At 36.9% G+C, this 22,659-nt stretch overlaps 2 protein-coding genes across 2 annotated transcripts in view; one reads left to right on the top strand and one right to left on the bottom strand.

Moving 5' to 3' along the window:
- Window positions 1-8,334, top strand: part of LOC117410981 (collagen alpha-1(XIX) chain-like) — a 111,550-nt gene extending 103,216 nt beyond the window's left edge. Inside the window, exon 55 of the mRNA XM_034017967.3 lies at window positions 746-8,334. Within this exon, the coding sequence (XP_033873858.2) occupies window positions 746-882 (137 nt within the window). The 3' untranslated portion in view covers window positions 883-8,334. The remainder of the gene's footprint in view (window positions 1-745) is intronic.
- Window positions 8,335-10,457: 2,123 nt separating this feature from the next.
- LOC117411272 (collagen alpha-1(IX) chain) overlaps window positions 10,458-22,659 on the bottom strand; it is a 35,295-nt gene continuing 23,093 nt past the window's right edge. Inside the window, exons 29-38 of the mRNA XM_059025929.1 lie at window positions 21,246-21,299; window positions 20,572-20,643; window positions 19,826-19,861; window positions 19,675-19,719; window positions 19,515-19,547; window positions 15,876-16,022; window positions 15,160-15,214; window positions 14,159-14,347; window positions 13,719-13,796; window positions 10,458-11,143 (exon numbers count right to left, since the gene is read on the bottom strand). Of these exons, the coding sequence (XP_058881912.1) occupies window positions 10,947-11,143; window positions 13,719-13,796; window positions 14,159-14,347; window positions 15,160-15,214; window positions 15,876-16,022; window positions 19,515-19,547; window positions 19,675-19,719; window positions 19,826-19,861; window positions 20,572-20,643; window positions 21,246-21,299 (906 nt within the window). The 3' untranslated portion in view covers window positions 10,458-10,946. The remainder of the gene's footprint in view (window positions 11,144-13,718; window positions 13,797-14,158; window positions 14,348-15,159; window positions 15,215-15,875; window positions 16,023-19,514; window positions 19,548-19,674; window positions 19,720-19,825; window positions 19,862-20,571; window positions 20,644-21,245; window positions 21,300-22,659) is intronic.

The raw sequence follows: 22,659 nt of genomic DNA, 5'->3' as shown, positions 1-22,659 counted from the left end.
AACACACTGCATAGAGCTGCACGATTTCTTTAAAATGTCTTAAACGAAAAATACACCAGCTGCATTGAAGATCGGAAATATTTCTGCTAAAGATCGCTCTGCTCAGTACAAAAAGGGGACGTTTCCTGTGTCTGTTGTTATTTATGTTTTTACATTTTACATTTATGTTTTTATTTTGTTTGATAATTCACTGATGGTGAAAATAGAATGTCTTTCAAAAGGTGGACATAAAAAACTAAATATTCTACAATTTAGCATTTACTGTGTTTTTAGGTAAGTATTTCAATATTTAGGAACATTCGTTGTATAACTCTAGAGAAAATGTGACAATGCTATTTTTTTCTGCTTTAATAAATATTATGTTTAATCATGAAATATCTTGAAATACCTGTTTTTAAACGGTAACATGCAGCCTTAATTATACATATTGTAAAACTCAATCATACATTCAGAGGTCATTTCATTTTAAAAGGGAGCAAGCTTAAAATACACAAAATTAGAACATGTTTGTAAAGCCGAGGAGTAAGAAGTACACTGTTTCATTGGTTGTTATATCCCAGCTCTGCATTTGCCACCTGTTGTGCAGAACATTATTAGCCAGTGGGGGTACTTTTTGATTCTGTGTACTCTGTTTACAGGTTGAGTCAATCCAGGGCGGTTCTCCTTTTTGTAAAAAATTATAGCTGTGGCTTATTTTGAAGCCTGGATGATGTACGGTATTAACACCCGATCTGTTTCCTCCTAGGCCCGCCTGGGACTGGTCATTCAGGCCCAACTGGTTCCCCTGGCCCTGCAGGCCCACCAGGGCCCCAAGGACTGAATGGAAGGTGTAACCCAGATGACTGTTACTATCCTGTATCCAACCCGCGACGGAACGGATAGGAAACTCACACAAGTCTCGTATTTATTTTTGTAAAACAGCAGTGCTTTAAGGATTAGTGTAAAGTACATTATTGCTGTCTGTATACACTCGTAAGAGAGTCCTTTCTGAACATTTTACAGTTTCAATTATTTATTCAGTTTCTTTAGAAATCTCTATCTCTCTATATTTAAGTTTTTTTTCTTTCTAGAACCTTCCCAGACTGCATTCCATGCATGAGTGTGTATCTAAAGTTCCATAGACCTAAATATTTGATTGTACTTTTGACATGTTCTTTTTTGCCCAACTTTTGTTTTTCTTCCCAAAAGTAGCCTGAATAAGCCAAGAAATATAAACACATGCTTTTTCGTACTTAGGCTTTGATCTGATTCTGAAAAGGGTGACTCCTGATCAACAGGCCCCCAAAATAAGCTGCTTTTTGTTACTGCTGGAAGAATTAAGTTGTTATGGAGTTTTTTTTTTTTTTTTTCATTTAAGAAATCATGGCAAACTCCAATTGTAAATAGTGTTTATCATTATCAATGTAGCTGGTTTCTATCCACACCTGTGGTTATTTATTTTACATATTGTATTTCATTTACAACTTGTTATTCTGAATCATGTTTGTGATAAGACACTTTTGGTATCTGTGTGGTAGTTATCCTTTTTTTTTTTTTCACTATGTGCACAATGGACACAGCCGCTTTCCGTTGTGCTGGGAAGATACCACTCTTAATACATTGCACAGGTAATTCACATTTTTATAGTTTACATTACATGTTGGACATTTGTATAAGAACTGTATATACTGCTGTCTTGAATGGTGTTATGTGTATATTTTGGGCTTTATCAGAGTAAGATATTTCAACATTGAGGGCTTACAATTTCTGCTATCAGATTATTTTTTCACAATTATTGATTTACTTGAATTTTTCTTGGGACAGATATTTTATTTTCCTAAATGACTCAGAAAGGTGCATATTGTGCGTGTTCTGTTTGTATCAGAAGTAGTACTCAGCGCTGTCAAACCTTTATTTTCCAAACTCGTACATTTCTTTTATGACCACACCTCAGTGTCAGCTGTTCACATCTTAAGGGTGGAAGATTTCTACAGGATATAAACCCTTACTTTCTTTTGATTGGCTTTACATTCCCAAAGAGCCTATAGCAAAAACAAGACAAAAGAGGATTATTCTGTGAAATAGTCTATTATAGCCATCAATTATTCAAGCAAACAAAAAAAGCTGTTTAAGTTTCTGATGGTCCGTGAGTCCCTTATAGGAGTTTACCACTGTATTTTTCTTTTTCCATGGTTATACTATGCATTTACCATTGTTTACCCTGGTTTGCCATAATATGCTTTATAAGACCTTGATATTCTTTACAATGCTTATCTATGCTTTACCATGCTTTCCCTATGTTGTAATACCCCTTGATGTGCTTTTACTATGGGAAATGTTTATAAGAGTTTTTGATGTGTTGACACATGACACTTGAGAAATAGGCCTACCGCTTAAGACACAACTGTGCTTGCAAGAATCTGATATACTCATGTTGACATCTACTTTACTGAAGGCTTCAGTTGTGGGCATTTTTAATGAAACAGTCTGTAAAACATACTGCAGTGTAAAAAAGTAGAAAGATTATAAAATAGAGTAGGAAGCCACTAGGATTACAATCTGTTTTCTTAATTGAAGCTTTAATTAGGGGAGATATTTGATTTAGGTTAGTAGCATTTCAGGGTTTTATTTTTCTTGGTAGCTCCCAGGTGTGCCATAAATGACATTACAATGTAAACGTTGTCTGTCTAGCTTTAGAGAAGGTTTGCTGGTAGAAAAATATAAAAGGTTATTTTTTCAGTCTATTATTCAATAATGTTTTATTAATTCAGTGGAACCCAGGAACTTTTACAGTGATGTTTCTATAAAGTTTAATTCATACATGTTAATTATTACAGTATAAGGTGCCTGCGGTTTTTACTTTTCCTGTAGAGTTACTTTTGACACTTTAGAAAGTTTATGCTGATGCCTTCATAAAGCTCTATGATCTTTTAAGGCCTCATTTTAATTAGCTTTTCTTTTTAGCTAGGGTATGTTTATTGAAACATCATTTAGATGTATAAATATATATTGTTACACATCCTCACTGGCAACTGGTATAGTTTACAAAATGTTTTCATTTTTTCACAGGTAAGAAATGTTATTTGGATCATCTCTGTAGTCTGTTTCAAATAACACATTGAATAATGTACTTTTAAACAAAGCAGTTTTCAAAATCATCATAACATTTTTGGGGTTTTTAAGGTACAGGTTCATACATAAAATGAACCAAATGCTGTATGTTATGTTACTAATTATAATATTGATGTGTCCGTTTTAAGACTTACCATATCCAAGTATTTATTAATACTTAAAACAATCTCTAGGATTTTTAAAATAAAGACTTTATGAAAACATTGTGTATGCTTTACCAGACAAAATTTACTTTTTTGTGGCCAAGGTGTGTTAAGGCTGCCACACACCAGACGTGATGCGGTTTTTCATTGGGTGACAAGATACTTTTGCAGCGACATGACAATATACCCCAGAAGCAACACATAGGCGATGTGACAAGTTTGAAAACTGCCAGATCTATACAACTATTAAAAATTGCTATTGGCAAAACTATGATCAAGACTGGTACATATTCATCAGCATGATGTGGAAATTATGAGTGTCTTCTCTGACGGTATTTCAACATATATGGCAATAAATCATACATACCAAGCTAATCCAGCTCCTTCTAAATGGACTCTCATATATTGTCTTTCAAATCTGTATCTTTATAATTTCGATGACCTTTGTCATAAAGCTCTGGGTATTTTTCCCTGCGTCATTCTGGATACTGCTTCACCCTACTGGACCACGTGCATTGAAGCTGTTCTCTGATTGGTTAATTTCCTAGTTGTCGCACGACAAATCGCAAAAAATAGGATTCAACCCTATTTATTTGGTGTCACTCCAGTGTCGCCCTGGTGTCGCTCCCATGTCGCCTGAAAAGTATAGGTTGTATTCCTTTTGTCGCATCGCATCTTGTGGGTAGCAGCCTTATTTCCTGTTGTTTTCAATTATAATGGGTTCATTTTGAATGCAGTTCAATTTGTGTCTGTCAAATTCAACCACATGATCATCTGATAATGTGATGGAGTTGTTGTTTTTGCATGGAATAGAGGGATCATTAGGAGTTCTAATCAAAATGTGAGTTTAATGTTTGTTTTATTCCTTGGACTTGAAGGGATTGAGGCACTATAATGATAACCATCACAAATGTTTTCACAAGGTCATATTTGCTTGAAGCTTTAATCAACCTTAATGAATCGAAAAATTTTAATTGAGCTGAAAATGACAGTTTTACATGTTTGTGCTTTCATTGACCCACCTCAGTAAAATATGGATTCATACTTTCTTAGTTGCTATAGAAGAAACAAGAATAAAGGCTTCATTTTCAGGCAATAAAATGCAAACCCATAGTCATTTAAATATAAAAAAAAAAATATGAGGGACATTGATCTTTGTGTGGGATAGCATTTTGTCATATTCATAACCTCTAGTGTATGCAAGTGCTATTGCTAGGGGGGCCATGCCCCCTCACTTTTTGCAAAAGAAACATGTGCATGGTGGGTGGGGAGGTGCTTGTATAGCGCAAAATGTTTAGTTGAGGTTATGCTTTGTGTATACTTTTACTTGTGCATTGTCATCACTATCTTATCAGAAGCCCTTCACTGGTTATCTGCAGCCAGTGCCAGAGATTCAGATTTCAACACTGCTGTCTATTCTGCAGTGTAAGGGTAGGATAAACAGGGTAAAGAAAATTAAGTCCCTCACGCATATACTGTAGCATTCATGTTATTTGGATTCCAATTCTTGTTTGGTGTCAACCTTTAATTTTAGTTTTTAAGTTTGAGCTCTGCATGCTTCTAGTTTGCATTATCAATGTGATACTAAAGAGTGAGACTACGTTGATTATTAGTCTCAACATCAACGTCCCTGTAATAATAAAAAAAAAAAAATCAGACTGTATCTCATTGGCATGTGCAATTAACTATGCAATTGTCCGCAAGGAAGCTTGCACAGATAGTAGAAGAGACATCATCAAATTAGTCTCAATTTCTTACTTTTAGTCTCACATTTATGCAAAATGGGAGGATCTACCTACAAGCATGTTTTAATGGTCTTTTAATAGAGAAAATATTAGTATGAACCATGCTTAGCTCAAATTAACAACACACAAAAAAAAAGTTTCAAGGATGTTATGAATTGAATACCAAAGGAATGATACATGGGTAAGAATTGTTTAATTTTGTACATCCTATTAATTTAACCTCAGGATCAAGTTCAAAACCCTCACATGATTGTTTTTTTTGTATCCAATGAATGTAATTTAATGAACATTTGGAGAGATCTTTAATCATGTAAGTGCTCTGCAATGTATGCACAGAATGCTAATGATTTCCTTTTTTCTCACAGAACATGACGTTGTGCAATTTAAGATATCATTAAGTGCAAATTCAAATGCATTAATTAGAGAGGCAGACTAATGTAGAATAGGATATTATTTCACAATCCCACTTGTAGTTTTTCATTTTTTTCCCCTCTTTTTTATCATTTTAAATTCTACAAATATTTTGCACAGGGAACAGAAATATCTTGTCAGATTGCATGTGTATATCGCAAACCTCTGCATGTTAATGGAAGGACATTTGGTTAAATTGTATGTTCTTTGGGGGGGACATGCTGTGCAGATGACACGGGGGTGGGTGTATTTACTATTGTAAAACATGTTACTCGGATACTGTGTCAGATGTTAACAGCTGCTTTTTACATACTTTGTATCATTTGTTGTCCCCATGATCAACATTAGGCCAGTTTACATGTGTGACTATTTCATGTGAATCGACAATACACGTGAAACTTGGCAGGGAAAGCTCCTGAAAGTGTCCCAAAAAACGGTTTCAGTATTTTACCGTGAAACTGTCAATTTCTCAACACAAGTTTCTCGCGAAAATGTTAATTAGCTTGTTCAGGTCCTTTCCTAAAGCCGCTATAAAAGTCACATGGGAATGTGTAAGTTACCATGGTCCAAAGATGGCAGCAGGGAAATTAATGTTTTGTTTGCAGTATTTCCCTTATCAGATTGATGTTGCAGATAACCCCACTTTTTTCTCCGTCCTCCCTAGAACTTTGCATAATGCTAATCATACACGGATCTAAATGTGTGTTGGAAAGTATCATACAGATTGTATTTACCAAGTTTCTGTTTAAAACTTACTAAAAATGTTTGATAAATTGCATCGTGGGCTTGTGAATTCATGTGGTTACAGCTACTGTACAGTACTTCAGAGTACACTTGCAATTAGCTTTCCAAACAGCTATCAAAATTTCTTTATTGTAAAGTACTACTAAGTACTGTTTAAATGTGTATAACTACACTCCCATGTCATTTCTCCTAGTTACTTATGTCTGAGCAAAACTCGTGTCCATCCTCCACTTACATCCATTGCAGCGATGAAGAGGCTCGGGTGTTAATATCCATAAGGGAGGAGGATAGGATGAGGCAGCTTGATACAATGCACAACACGAACGTTGTTTAACCCACTCTCAAAATAAAATGTGGTGTGGAATTTTCGCTACTTATTTCTTGGGAATCAACAATACCACTCAATATTCCAATTCTTTATTAAGCAGAAGCAGTCATACAAGTACAGCACAAATGAGGATGCTATATTTGGTATAAAGAGATACAAAACAAGCTTATGAATCAAAAATGTGATACAAAATAAAAGTACACTGTCGGGATACAAAATAAAGATAGCCGTGCATCTCTAATAGCAGGACCCTCTTCATATCTCTAATAGCAGGACCCTCTTCATATCTCTAATAGCAGGACCCTTTTCATATTGCTGTTGTACAATTCTTGCTGGAGGCTGAGGTAGCTAACTAACAAACCCCCACTCCCACCCACACAGACACACACAGATGATGTGTGAAAAGCAGTGTGGGCGACAACACGAAAACAGTATTAAAAAAGCAGGCACAACCCATCAGCAAATCAGATCTTTAATAACCATTTACGTCAAACACGTTAAACTTTTGTCTGCTCATGTAAACAGTATTTTGGGGGCTTTCACGGTTAACAGCATGAGAATCTAAGTGGGCCGTCAGCATGACTAATTTAAATCTGACCCCCCTCCCCCTCTCCTTCATTTGCATAGCGTTCCAAAAGGAAATGAGAGGCTTTACATGAAAACACAAAAAGGCACCATGTCCACGTTTATTTCACGAGAAACAGATGTCTCGAGAAAAGAAAACACTCATGTAACGTGGCCTATTGAGACACATGGTGCTGTAATAACTGACCTCAAAAACATGTTTTAAAAATCTAGTTTTCCTTCCACAGTGCTATTAAGTCATTCAGTTCCGATGTAACGGGTATATCGCCCCAGCCCCACTGTAGAGTCTAAAAACACTTTCTTTCTGTGCTGCACAAACTGCACATAGGAATCTATTTAGGTCCTGATGGCCTGTAACATTGGAGCAGGACGTGATTGACTCGATGATAACATTGATTTCACCAGGACAGTCTGGGAAAGTTTGTCGCTTTTTTTTTTTTTTTTGGCCTGTATTGCAATATGCATGAATCATTCTGATTCATGCATCTCTTAAAGAAAACAGAATAATATGTGACTGCATTGTAATGTTAAATAAATAAATAAATAAATGAGCTGTCCCAAATACACCTGTGAAACCTAAGCCGTACCAAGACCCAGCACCAGAGTCAAAGTGAAATTCAATTCAAACAAATGGCAAACAAATTATTTTTACAAAATTTTTAACAATTGGGGTCTTGTGAAAACGTGGTTCTGCTAATACGAGTACCTCTTTAATATGTTTTTTTTTTTCTGGTGTCTAAATTGATCTCTTTTGTATAATGCTATATTAATGGCAGTTGCCAAATAATGTAACCTTTTGTGTATGCAAGCAACGTTTAAAGCATGTTGGTGTATGACACGTTTTTGCTTTATTTATGCCATTATATTTATATCAGTTATCATTTATTACAAGTGCTGTATGGTCATCATACATTTATAATTATTGAATAGCAAAATGTTTTTATTGTTCTACCTCAATGGAGGATTAGGTTATTTTGACTTGTATGTATTGTTTTGTATCACTGTTATATCAAGCTGTTATCTAAACTCACAAATATTGTGACTTAAAACATACATGTAAAATCTGAAATGATCACTAACTGGATTTTGCTAAACGAGATGATGTGGAGATTACGAAAATGTATTTAAGTTTATTTAATTAGTTTGTCTGTGTTATGGTTATTGAGTTTTAACATACTTAAATGTGTATTTTTTATACTCATGGTTATCTTTGTCCTTATTCTCTTGCATAACTTTAAATGAAAAATAAAACATGCTTCTGTGTTAACCTGTGCACTTAATGTCCGAATGTCTGGTACCATAGGAAAGGTTAGGTGGGAAGGATCTCCTTGATGCTGAGGAAAGTATTGTTCTCTCCCTGCAGAACAATGAAGTGGGCATGGGAATAATAATATTTCCCTGCCATTTGAGATTTTTTACATTTCAGATCTTGTGGAGTTTTTTTAATTTAGCACATGGTGCCACCTGGGGGCCAAATATTGTCACTATTTATTTTGAATGGAATTTTAAGTGGAACATGTTTTCTGGTAACAAAACTTTCTAGTATCAGTTTTGAAAACCATTGAAAACTTATTGATATTGCATAGCTGGTATAGCTTAGTCATTCTTTCAAAATACTGATTTGGATGGTGGTTTTCTCTCAATCCAAAATGCAAAATATACAATGATGCTATCCCGAATGTCTCTAATCATATACTGTACAGACCAATGAAACTCAAAATACAGTCTAACAATAGAGTTTGAAGAACTGCAAAACTGGTACACTGTGCATGCACCCCTAGAAATATCAGTATTCATAACAAACTTAAAATGTATCTTGCAATACTCATACAATTAATTTTGTAATGTACATATTTTTACAAGGTCTTATACAGTAATAAACAAATAGTTATTTTATTTAAACGTTGCTAAAAGATACAGGAGTGCTCATCCTAAAATCAATGTAGTTTTCTTCCCTCACTTGCTGTTGATGTATTACCCACACGTGGACATACTTTTTATTACCCACACGCAGACATGCTTTTTGTTACCCACACGCGAACATGCTTTTTATTACCCACACGCGAACATGCTTTTTATTACCCACACGCGGACATGCTTTTTATTACCCACACGCAAACATGCTTTTTGTTACCCACACGCGAACATGCTTTTTATTACCCACACGCGAACATGCTTTTTATTACCCACACGCGAACATGCTTTTTGTTACCCACACGCGAACATGCTTTTTGTTACCCACACGCGAACATGCTTTTTGTTACCCACACGCGAACATGCTTTTTGTTACCCACACGCGAGCATGCTTTTTGTTACCCACACGCGAGCATGCTTTTTGTTACCCACACGCGAACATGCTTTTTGTTACCCACACGCGAACATGCTTTTTGTTACCCACACGCGAACATGCTTTTTGTTACCCACACGCGGACATGCTTTTTGTTACCCACACGCGGACATGCTTTTTGTTACCCACACGCGGACATGCTTTTTGTTACCCACACACGAACATGCTTTTTGTTACCCACACACGAACATGCTTTTTGTTACCCACACGCGAACATGCTTTTTATTACCCACACGCGAACATGCTTTTTGTTACCCACACGCGAACATGCTTTTTGTTACCCACACGCGAACATGCTTTTTGTTACCCACACGCGAGCATGCTTTTTGTTACCCACACGCGAGCATGCTTTTTGTTACCCACACGCGAACATGCTTTTTGTTACCCACACGCGAACATGCTTTTTATTACCCACACGCAGACATGCTTTTTATTACCCACACGCGGACATGCTTTTTATTACACACACGCGAACATGCTTTTTGTTACCCACACGCGAACATGCTTTTTATTACCCACACGCGGATATGCTTTTTATTACCCACACGCAGACATGCTTTTTCCTGTTGATGTATTACCCATATGAGGACAAGCTACAAAAAAAGCAAAAGCACACATTCTGTCATCTAGCCTTATAATGAATGAACCATTCATACAAAAACATGCAACACTTTAGTAAAATTCATATTTATTTTCTCTGCTTTTGTACAACCTTAGATGTCACTTTAGACCTTCATAATAAATAATATCATTATAAAACTTACTTCTAGATATTATTAAAATGACCAATAACAGTGGCTTACTGCCTTCTCGTCAATGTTGAAACCAGAGAAGGATGCTGAACAGAGGTTTGTTACACACTAGCAGTTGCTGAGTAAAAGTAGCTGTAAGTGAACAAAAAATCACTCATTTATAAAACTCATTTCGCATGAATAACCAGAAATCACACATTTACAGAGATTTACAGCATACATTGTACTCAGTATAGCATGTTTTCACATGAACAGTCAAGGCAGTCGTTCCTGTACACAATGATATTGCTGTTTTTCTTTAGTTTTTTTTTTTTTTACAACTTATACAATATAGTACATACAGGTGGCAAAATTAAATGCAGTTTGCCTGAAAATAATTCAGTTTATTTCGGGGGGGGCGGATTTTACAGAATGCAAAAAACAGACACTACGAAATGCATTCCTTCTGTGGTATTTCACTAATTAACAGATGTGCCTTAATACACATGATCCAATACAACTCTGAGGGCATTTTCATTATTACAATTATAGGCCACATATGGATAACTGTATTTGTTGCAGGTAAAATCATTATATGTATTGAGCACCATCATATATATATATATATATATATATATATATATATATATATATATATATATATATATATATATCTTACAGTGTTAAAAAAATGCTTGTTTGTCTTTATAAAGTCTGTTTTTTGACTGCTCTCCCATGTCTTGTTTTCAGTTCTCTTGAACCTGCAGCATGTTTGCAGTTACTGTTGACACAGGGACCAGTTCAAGGTCCTTTTACGTTGGAGTCTTTCAGAGACTGAGGTGCAGCAATCGCTTGCAAGTTGCATGCTGACGGGTCACAGTAACCAGAAGGTCCAGCTGGACCAGGAGGACCAGGGATACCAGGCTGTCCAGGCACTCCAGGGGGCCCTCTTTCACCATCACGTCCATCCCTGCCATAGCCGGGTCTGCCAGGCTCACCTGTAAATACAGCATGGTGATTAGAGCCAATTTGACTTCCCTTGGAGGGGGTTTTACCCTTTTTACTGTTATTCTGCATTGTTCCCTTTAGTGCCCATATGTTACGCTATACAAATGTAGGTTAAATGTTTACATTTTATTTCTTTAAAAAAATTATTGCAAATTGAGGCTATTTCAATGTGCTCGGAAAGTTATTACGCAGGTATTTAATCACATGGGCTTTCTTTCCATACATTACTGTAGCCCCCAACCCCATTCATTTAAATAGTTTTTCCCTATAGACTGAATACAATTATTATAACATGTATATGCAATCTGAATAAAAAAGAGAAAACTTAAAATCAAAATAAATTAGAAATAAATCAAAACCAAAATACAATTTTCATTCCACTGATACTTTAAAATGGGAATTTATTTTAGTACAGTGCTCTCCGTGTATAGGAGCACCTCCTAAGAGAACACTTTGCCTAAGAGAGCCTAACACCCTTGTGGTGAAACAGATTTTTCCCATTGTAAATGCACTGACTAAAGGAACATGAACTTCGCTTAAAAGAACACCTTTCTTTGGCACCGCTAGAGATTCGTTCACAACTGATACAGTACTGTTTTGTAACCTGATAACTCATCATCATCCAACTTAAATTCAAATGGTTTATTCAATCTTTTCAAATGTGACTTGTCATCGCGAGAGTGTCTTGAGGCACACTGATTGGGTTATTCAATCTTTTCAGAACCACCATCATATCATTGCCTCGTTTTGTATTCTGATTTTCAAGGGTTCACCTCAGCTACCAAATGGCATGTAAACAAACAGCGAAATGCACCGCTGTTTCTTTTGCTACCAAAAGTTGGAAATTGTTTGAGCTCCTGAAAACAACCTCAGAGTCGCAGAGCAATTTGGTGTTTTCTGTTCTGGTGAGTTGCTTCACCATTCTGTTAAATAATTGTGTGCATGTCTTGAATATTGCTCCTGTACAGGTATTCATAATTAATCTAGAGCTGGGCAAGTCACTTAATCTCCTTGTGCTCTGTCCTTCGGATGAGACGTAAAACCGAGGTCCTATTGTAAGTGACTCTGCAGCAGCACTTGTGATGCATAGTTCACCCCCTAGTCTCTGTAGGTTGCTTTGGATAAAAGCATCTGCTAAATGATACTCTCCATCCACATTTTAGAAAATTGCTTGCTGCACATCTGCCATTTTAAAGATTGCAGGCGAGATGACAGTTCGAAGTGTGTATTCTTCTTAACGACAGTTCTTTTCTTTTCAAATATGAATTTTTATTCTCAATTTATTATTTTTATTTTTGTGTTAACTGCTAATTCCTTTAGTTCAGTCCAACGATGACGATATCATTGAATATTTTGTTCAACACAGGCCCAAAACAGGGAGGCACATATATCTATATTACCAGAACTAATCGCATTAACACGTTATATATTAATATATTATTAAGAAAATAACATCAGACAGTGAGTCACCATGTATTTTTGTAAAAAAAAAAGTAAACTCATATCAAGAAAACTCTTCAACCTGTCGTCTCATCTGTAATTTTCAAAATGGCAGATGTGCAGCAAGTACAACTCACGTGACTGATGACCGATCTCAGTATAGAGTGTATGAGCCAAGAGTATCTAGCTGCAGAACGAAGGCTTTAACAGCATAGCTCTTGCAGGGAGCTCACACAGGGTAGTGCTGCAGAACAAAGGCTTGCACAGCGTAGCTCACACAGGATAGTGCTGCAGAACGAAGGCTCACACAGCATAGCTCACAGGGTAGTGCTGCAGAACGAAGGCTCGCACAGGGTAGTGCTGCAGAACGAAGGCTCGCACAGCGTAGCTCACACAGGGTAGTGCTGCAGAACGAAGGCTCGCACAACGTAGCTCTCGCAGGGAGCTCACACAGGGTAGTGCTGCACAACGAAGGCTCGCACAGCGTAGCTCACACAGGGTAGTGCTGCAAAACGAAGGCTTGCACAGCGTAGCTCACACAGGGTAGTGCTGCAAAACAAAGGCTTGCACAGCGTAGCTCTCGCAGGGAGCTCACACAGGGTAGTGCTGCACAACGAAGGCTCGCACAGCGTAGCTCACACAGCGTAGCTCACACAGGGTAGTGCTGCAGAACGATGGCTTGCACAGCGTAGCTCTCGCAGGGAGCTCACACAGGGTAGTGCTGCACAACGAAGGCTCGCACAGCGTAGCTCACACAGGGTAGTGCTGCAAAACGAAGGCTTGCACAGCGTAGCTCTCGCAGGGAGCTCACACAGGGTAGTGCTGCACAACGAAGGCTCGCACAGCGCAGCTATCGCAGGGAGTGCACACAGGATAGTGCTGCAAAACGAAGGCTCGCACAGCGTAGCTCTCACAGGGAGCTCACACAGGGTAGTGCTGCAGAATGAAGGCTCGCACAGTGTAGCTCTCACAGGGAGCTCACACAGGGTAGTGCTGCAGAACGAAACCTCGCACAGCGTAGCTCTCGCAGGGAGCGCACACAAGGTAGTGCTGCCGAACGAAGGCTAAAATGCCTAGTTACTGCTCTGGTAATGAAAACCCAATTTTAGGGGATATACACTGTACCTGGCAGACCGGGTGCTCCAGGCAAGCCTTTCGATCCTCGTACTGTGATGCCTCTATCGCCCCTTTCACCCATTTCACCTGCACAAAAGAGAACAAACACATAAGAACGTTTTTCTTTTCTTTATCTGTCTGATCTAAAAAGGTACGCCTCTCACAGCCACATTGTTTATAGCAATTGGTTTAATATTGTCTTGAATTTCAATAACAATTACATCCATTATAAAAGTTTACCATAAATTTGGACAATAATATTGAACTTTACTTATACTATGTACTGTGTATACAACCAGGTACCCTTTGCTCAATAATTCACATAGCTTAGTTATCATCCTACACATCAGTTAATGGCATCCAGATCTTCAAGAAGTATCTTCAATGGGTGTTCTCTTACAAAACCGAGGTGTGTTAACACCTACTGGAAATAAGATGGAAAGCCTTACCTTTAGGCCCCTTGAGACCAAGCAGCCCGGGAGGTCCTTTCAGACCCGGTAATCCTCGTGGGCCGGCCTGTCCAGGGAAGCCGCTGTCGCCAGCAGGGCCAGGAGGACCAGGAGACCCAGGGCGCCCAGGCAGACCAGCAGCACCTGATTCCGGTCTCCGGAGACTGGCTGCTAGCTGGGCTAACTGTTCTGTAACACACAGAGGTGGAAATAAAAATGTATTTATGTTTTACCAGGATGAGAACCAACTGTGTACACATCAAACTATGGCCAATAGTTTTGCATCACCTAGAATTTTAGGATTACAGCAAAAGAAATATTAAATTAAGCAGTTGCGTGGTCGAAGGTTTCTCACAGATAATTTACCCTTTCTCAGTCAAAACAAGATTCTCAGTATCTAAAATGCTTAGAGGGCACGCTGATTGTAGGGTTCATTTGTCTAATAGAAAAGTGAAAGCTCTATTTTACTTGACTAGATATACAGTATACAGATATATCTTAATTACAGTGGCACCCTCTTAGCACACTATATTAAAAATGTATCATTTGGTGCTCGAATGAATGTTTCCTTGAAAAAAATATTCAGCTTGATTTACACAAGGCAATTATGATTTATTTGTCAAATCTGGCACTAATCTATTATAAATAATGTTTTAGCTTAGTTAAGAGTAATATAAGTGTTCCTAAAGACGAAGTCTGCATAATCAAATACAGGGAGACTATTACAAATAAACTGACCTTGAGGGAAAATAAATTGAATGCATTCATCAATATAACTATCTCAATAAGTAGCGAAGTTCATTTACACATAAACCAAATATGTGCTGATTTGTCACAAAGTGTATTTTTCCAAAATATGTATTGCTTAGAAGGACAGTTTGTATAATCCCAGGATAAAGGGTATATGTCATGAGATTGAAAATTAATATGTATAAAAAGTCTGAAAAGGATCATAATAATAATAATAATACATCAAGGTATTTCATAGTTTCATAACTTACCCTGCATAACTCGCATACAAACTTGTCTTATATGCTGATCACTGGGCTCTTTACCCTACAGAATAAAATACAGAAAAGTATTTTATTAAACATAAACAGATGGACAAGTAGATTTCCAGTGGCGATTGTAGCTTTTTGAGTCTCATACCGATGTACTGACTTTGACCTTTATATCTGAAGGTGGTTTTGATGGAATCTCAAGGACTAAGATTAGGCAGGGTCAACCGGCTACCCTGCATATTGCTCAAAGTGTGACCTTAACACTAGTTTTACATTTGCTTGGCTGATTTTAATGATCCAAATGCTTAGGGGTACACCCTACTATCTTAGATAACACAGTAACCTTCCTCTACGTTATCTGTACTTCCCCCATCCCAGCACAGGGACAGACACTAATAGGAAATAACCCTCCTGGCCCACAACTCTATAATCAAATTTAAAATGTAAGTTTACCATGCATTTCTTATGCAAATTTAAGTATGAGTGCGTATGCCCACAATGGCCATTCTGTACATTATATAGCCTGTTGTACAGAACCAAGACCATCAAAAACTATATGTAACTATATGTATGCAAACGCAACCTATTTAAAAAATGCTTCACCATATGTCTCTGTGCATTATCATGCTCATACTACGCTTTGCTGCACTTTGCTATATAGTAAGTGTAGTAAACTTTTGGAAAAGCTATAAGAATACCCTGCGATCAGTACTTACAGCCGGCCCCTGTGACCCAGGCACACCGGGTACACCCCGATCTCCCTGCATCCCGCGAGGGCCAGGTGAGCCAGAGGGTCCTTCGATGCCAGACTGGCCACGGCTACCCTCAGGGCCTCGACTGCCAGGCTCACCAGGGTGACCAGTCTAAACAACATGAAATAAAAAATGTAAAAAAAATGGTTACATAGTGGAATATACTGTAAGTGCTTTAGAAAGCAGGTGCAAGATGGCACTGAAGCGATTACAACAAGGAAATGCTGCAGATTTGCATTTTCTCATGATAATTTGTGGGAAAGTATCAAATACTTACTGATGGCTTCAATTGTTTTAAAGTATCCACGAGTTTGGGGGGAAATGTATATGTATTTAACTCCAGTTTTCTTAATAAATTCAAATAAAACTGTTTTTTTTTGTGTATGAAGAATAATTTAAAATGGGTTTTTAGGTTATATTTTAGACATGGGTGCTGGAAATTGATGTTGTTTTAAAGAGAGTTTCAACAGTCCTGTTAGCTTTAGAGGGTATCCACCTGTGGAATCCTCTATTTACTGTGTTTGGCTGAGACTATCTGTGAAGTTTAGAATGTACCTTTGACTCTCATGTTTATTAAGGTTTTTTTGGTGCTGGGACCTAGAACACACTTCAGTCATGCATTTAGGATCTTTTAAACTAATGCCTTTGATTAAAAATGCAAATACCAACATCCATTTACATTGACAGAGGAGACTCTTCGAATATGTATTTATAAATTCCAGATCAGACTTTCAAGAGTTAATTTGAGTATGTTTAACTGGTCAAGTGTGTTGCTCATAGCAATGCCATTAAAGGAAATTAAACCAGTGACTTAAAAGTTAACTTAGTATATACAAATATTTCAAATCCAATGCTGAAGATTATCTTTTGGATCCTGGCAGAAGCAACTTTTCATCTATAAATTTGTCTTTAAAATACATCCATTTTTCAAACTGAAGTATAAACCATAACTAAAGAACCACAAGATCTTCAATAGAAGACGATCATATTTAGCAGAAGAAGATATTGCTCGTGTAAATGAGAGGTATGAAAATAGATTTACAAAATTGGGTTAGCACTAATGTCTCTCATTATGCCACAATACTGTAATTAAAAAAGTAAAGATGATTCTAATTCATTTTGATCTATAAGGCTTTATTTATGTTGCCTGAAGAAGGAAATGTACAAGTGTACAGTCGAAATAAAAAAAGGGAAAAGTTGTTTTTGTTTTGTTCATTACCATTTCCTTTTGCTAAGCTGTCAAGTATGTTTATTACTTTGTTACCAGTATTTGGCAGTGTTGAGTCAAGAAAATCTAAATGTCAGCCAGATTACAGATTATTATTATTATTATTATTATTATTATTATTATTATTATTATTATTTTGTATTTCTTCAGACAGGAGAACAAAAACCCTTATTTATGAAATATTTAAAATACTACATTTGTCAGATACTGCTTTTAAATATATTTCCCACTCCTGGAGCTAGACTGGTGCATTTCTAAACATATCTGTCTGTGTGGAGATACAGTACGGACTTGGGACTGCAATGAAGTCCTTGGTAATTAATTTATCAGACTGTTGCTCCTGAGGTGTCTGTCCCAATTTATTGAATGAGACATTGCTTTGTGATTGAATGTCCCTCTTAAGATTGTATTTTACCATAATTGCTTTATCAGCTGTGCTCATATAATTTCTTAGCCTTTTGTAATCTACCAGCCAAGTTTAAAGTCAGGCCAGGCAAATAAAAACAGCAGGACATACATGGATGAAATCTTAAAAATGCATTTAATAGGAAATGGTGAACAAGAATGTGTTGTTTAATTTTTGCCACAAGGGGGCAGGGTCTGCACTCTCTGGTGCTGATTATTGTTATTGGGTAGCACACCTATTCTCTGGAGCTAAGACAGGGCTGTAGCCAGCCATGAAAAATCTCTGAGGCACTTATGTATAGCAAGTTACAGTGTATATTGTGGGCAAGCCCCCAAAGCTCTGACTCTGGCATAATTATATTCACAACCTGGGTCCTCTAAACTATTGTTAGAATTATTCGAATTTGCATAAACTGGGTCCACTAAACTGCAGTTTACAAGCAGCTTCTACTTGCGGAATTGGAATATTAATACCGGTCTAGAGTTAGAAAGTGGTACACCATCAGAATGTGGTACGGCTACCAAAACATGGCCCGCGTAATGCCAGAAAGCATACGTTGTCACATTGAAAGTGGTACGCTGTCATATTTTGGTACGGGTGCAATCAATTTCAATCTGATGGGTGTTTTCCTATTGTCAAATAGAGGTACATTTACCATTATCATTTTTTTTTGCAAACTTAAACTGGAAACAGACAATCAATTTAAAAAAAAAACAATTTCACGACGAACAAGACCAAATGAGAAGTCCACCGCAAAGTTGGACTTGCACAAGACCCAACGTATTAGAAATATTTGCATACTATTTTCTTAATGGTGGACAAATATGATAAATAACATTAACAACGATGTAAAAGACTGGAAAATATGATAAATTCAATTTAAAAAGATGTAAAAGACCGAAAACAGCATAACGTACCAGATGTGAATGGGCGCTTCCCTGCTTTCTTAGCGGAAGTTGAGAAATTGTTTAGGCATGCGCAAGCAAGCGCAGTGCTCTGCGTACCATTTTTTATCGTGTACCTGAAAATAACACTACACCAGTAAGCTGGGTTTGCTAAACTGCAGACTACCAAGGAAATGCATTTTTCCTTATTATTAGGCTGATATCTACTTATTTCTAATCAACATTATTACTTTGCCTCACCTTGTAAGTCGCTACTAAGCCTTGGTCGTTTTGAAGCATTTCAAACACGTTTAACTAACCGCTATGATGGTGTGAACTAAGCGTGTCGCTGTAGTCTGCAAAGACAGTAAAAGATTTTGAAGAGCACAGAGGCTATAGATATCAGCGGGACTTGAGAATTAATGTATACACACAACGAGGGATGACAGCCTAAATAAAAAATTATTTGTATGATTTTAACCAAGGCCCGTGCCTCGGGTGCCTCATAGCTGCCTACAGCATTGTAAGACAAGCCACATTTGCATAGTTTGTATAATATGGGTAGACAGAGCCTCGTGTATATTAAATTAATCTGGAACAAGGCTTTAAATATATATAAGTATTTTTTTTACTTGTAATTATGGTTTAATCTCATATCCAGACAGAAGTGCACCTTGCATTATCTATTTGATCGAGTATTAAGTTAAGGTCTGTTGAGATCTCACGCGGTTAGAATTACAATGGAGTTTCTGTAGGATTAAATGATTTGAGGGCAATTAAAAAACTGAAAGAAAATCAATACTGCAGAGCTTGTACAAGATGAAGGTTGTGAGACAGAAGCATAAAGCTTGTCATCGTAGGATTAGTGTACATTGTGCTGATGATTCTTGGGAAGGAGCACTGTGTACAAAAGAAACCATTAAAACCAGTTACAGGTTTTTTAACACTATTTATATGCACTACAGTACTCATAATGGTTAATGCAATGAGCATAAAATGCTAGCTAATTTAGCTATGCACACCACTGAGTATTATACATAAAAATCCTGAAATAATGGCATTATAATAATTTCTCTGATACTTACAGATCCTTTGGGTCCTGGTTCTCCTTGATTACCCTGTAAAAATACATACAAAATGAAAATGTATTTCTACAGCAATGTCTTTTTTCACACTTGCATTCACATTCTTAATGTGTACCTGCTGCCCCTGTCATTAGCAAAATAAAACAAGTATTAGACTCACCTGATCACCTTTATCACCAGCTGTGCCCTCTGATCCAGCATCACCCTAAAAACAATGATAAAATGATAGTAACAACAAAATATTCATTTAAAAACAGAAACTAAGAAAAGAGAATCTTAAAAATATTTATAAAATCTCTAAAATTACTTACCTGTTCTCCTTTAGGACCGTCCAAACCAACAGCACCCTAAATACAATGAAAAAGAAATTGCTGTGTTGAACTTTAATTCACAACCTTAACTTAACAATTTGTACTTTTAACTACAGTTTTTTGGGACTGGAAGCTGAACTTTTTTTTTTTCTAGGAATTTGGCTCCAGAAATACATTCTCATGAACAGCAGTAAGTTACACTGCCCCTATGGGCAAGAAGATAATGCACAAGTGGGGTTGGATACTATGAAGGGTACAAATTCCACTGAGGATACACTTGACCAACAATCCTGGGTACATTGACCTCAACCTTTTATTTTGGCAGCACAGCATATATTGTTACTTACTCTACTGCACATAGTATACTGTGCCCTGGTTGGCATTGCATTGCATTGCAGAAACAAAATATGAATGAGGATTTTACAAACTGAACACAGTGGAACTGGGGTGGCTTTAGGAATAAAGCACTGAGATCACAATCATAGCATACATGTTTTATCACAGCTTACATCTAGCAAAATCACAGTCTTCATCAATTGTCTGCTGGATACAGAACACTTGGACAGCTTCCTTGATGACAATTATCATGAGAACTAATAATTGTCAGACCTACAGCATGAATACAGGTTTGTGAACACTGATGGTTTCAAAATGACATTTGACTTATCCTAAAGCTAATTAGTCCAAACTTTTAACTACTGTGAATGTATAGAAACATCTCAAGCCTTGGCAACACTTATCCTTACCCTGTCTCCTTTAACTCCGGGCAGGCCAGGGGGACCAGGAAGACCTGGCAGACCAGGATCACCTTTTGGGCCCTACAAGAAAAAAAAAAAAAAAGAAAGATTTACCATTGTGAGGCATGCCATTTTTTTTCAACTGTAAAAAAAAAAAAGATGGTAAAAACGTTTTTGCAGTCGTCCTGCCTTTTCTCTCCTGTGATCTCTACTCACTGGTGTTCAAATTCCTCTTTAACAGGGGGCTCTTTCAGCCCAGGCATTCAAGCTGGGATTCTGCTATTACTGTGTAAATAATGTGTGGTGAGGGGCAACAAGGAGCCATTCATGCTGCTGCTCACTGCGAGCATCACTACCACAACTCAGACTCTGCCACTAGCTGCAGACTGCAACTCTGCTTAAATGATTCAAGACTGCAATTTAATTTGTTTAAACACTTTTTTGATAATTATTTAGGTGTGTAGTGTTAAATACTTACCCTATTTACAAACTCAAAGATACTGTATCATAAATAAACTTAGAATCAGACATTGTTACTGCTATCTAAATGCTATGTAAAATATGGGTATGACTTACTAGTTCAACATGGTATTATGCAATGATGTATTGTAAAATATATTGCATTAAATTAATAAATGCATGCAATTACAGATGTCACAATAGATGCACATAAAGCTCCATACCCTGAGTCCTGGTGTCCCTGTGGGACCAGATGGACCTGGCACACCTCTTTCACCCTGGAATGAAAAAGAGAAGGATTTTAGTGAGGATTCACAGATATTCAATACAGCATGTTTCTTCAGATCCTTCTCCTTACCTACAAGGAGTTCTCCCATTGTTTTGCTAATGGAAACATTTAGGTCCCAGGCAGGTTTGCAGCATGCTTCCCTTTGTAGCAGAATGCTGCTTCTAGAAATGAAGGGATCCCTCTTTATCAAAACTCCCTATTGAGGGTTATTACCTGATAGCCTCGTAAACTAGAACATTTTGTGTGTCTGTGTAGTTCACTTCTTTTACTGACAATGTTGACCAAAAATATTTATTGTAGGAATGCTTAGCCACAAAGGCAAAACATGTGGCAAATCAATTTGGGAAGACCTCTGTTCTTTTTTAGGTTTAAATATTTACTTTTAAAAAAAAACAAACATATCTTTCAGTAGTCACATTGCATCCCATAATAAACGTGTTATGGCATTAGATTTTTTGCTGGACATACCTTTTCAATTCTGCCTGAATAATCACCTGTGAAATAACTCTAACTGTGTGCTACACAAAAAAAACACCTCCTTAGAGGTCAGAACTGATCAGGGGAAACATTTTCTCAACATGCACAAAGATCTCTTTGTTCCCAGGTCGGGGAGGTTTGTCAGTGAGTTCCCCAAGAAGGTCTATTAAAAATATTCTGAGAGGAAAACTGTGAGGGAGAGGTAATTTCTAAATAACATCTTATATCTTAAAATAATCTACAATATATTTAAAAAAAATACTCAGTGGTGCTAGATGCTGAGAAATATGTGGTATTTCTAGTTTACGTTGGGTGGGTATAAAGTAGTTTTGGAAGTTGACTTTTAAGTTAGTGTTACCCTATCCACACTAACTAAATAATGCATGATCAACATGCATTGAAATCACCTGATTGTCATTAATCACGATGAGATGGCATTTTAAGGTTGTATGAATAAGGGGTGCGTGCTTTGTTCCACCAACTACTTTCATGCTCAAGCATTTAACTACTTTTTAGGTATTTCTCTTTTTGTCATTACATATAACATACATATTTCCAGTCTACTACTACTTAATCAACCATTTTACTTCATTCATTTTGTAGAACATGTAATATAATTCCAACTATATAAAAAGATGCACTTCAAGATTATTTATATTCTATTAGTCATGTAATTGTTATTTTAGGATATTTTGTATTTAATAACATTTTGAACTTCATAAAAACAAAAATCAACCCTACCACAAGGGAAGGAAACGATTGTGTTCAATAGATTTATGCTTTAAACACTAATTGGTGCCCAAGATGATTTTCATGCAGGAAAGCTATTACTTTTTACTTGCCCTAGATTTGCAGTTTGATGGCAGAGTTAA

The sequence above is a fragment of the Acipenser ruthenus genome, chromosome 6, assembly GCF_902713425.1.
Source record: "Acipenser ruthenus chromosome 6, fAciRut3.2 maternal haplotype, whole genome shotgun sequence".
Classification (NCBI taxonomy): domain Eukaryota; kingdom Metazoa; phylum Chordata; class Actinopteri; order Acipenseriformes; family Acipenseridae; genus Acipenser; species Acipenser ruthenus.
This window is presented reverse-complemented; position numbering and strand designations above follow the sequence as displayed.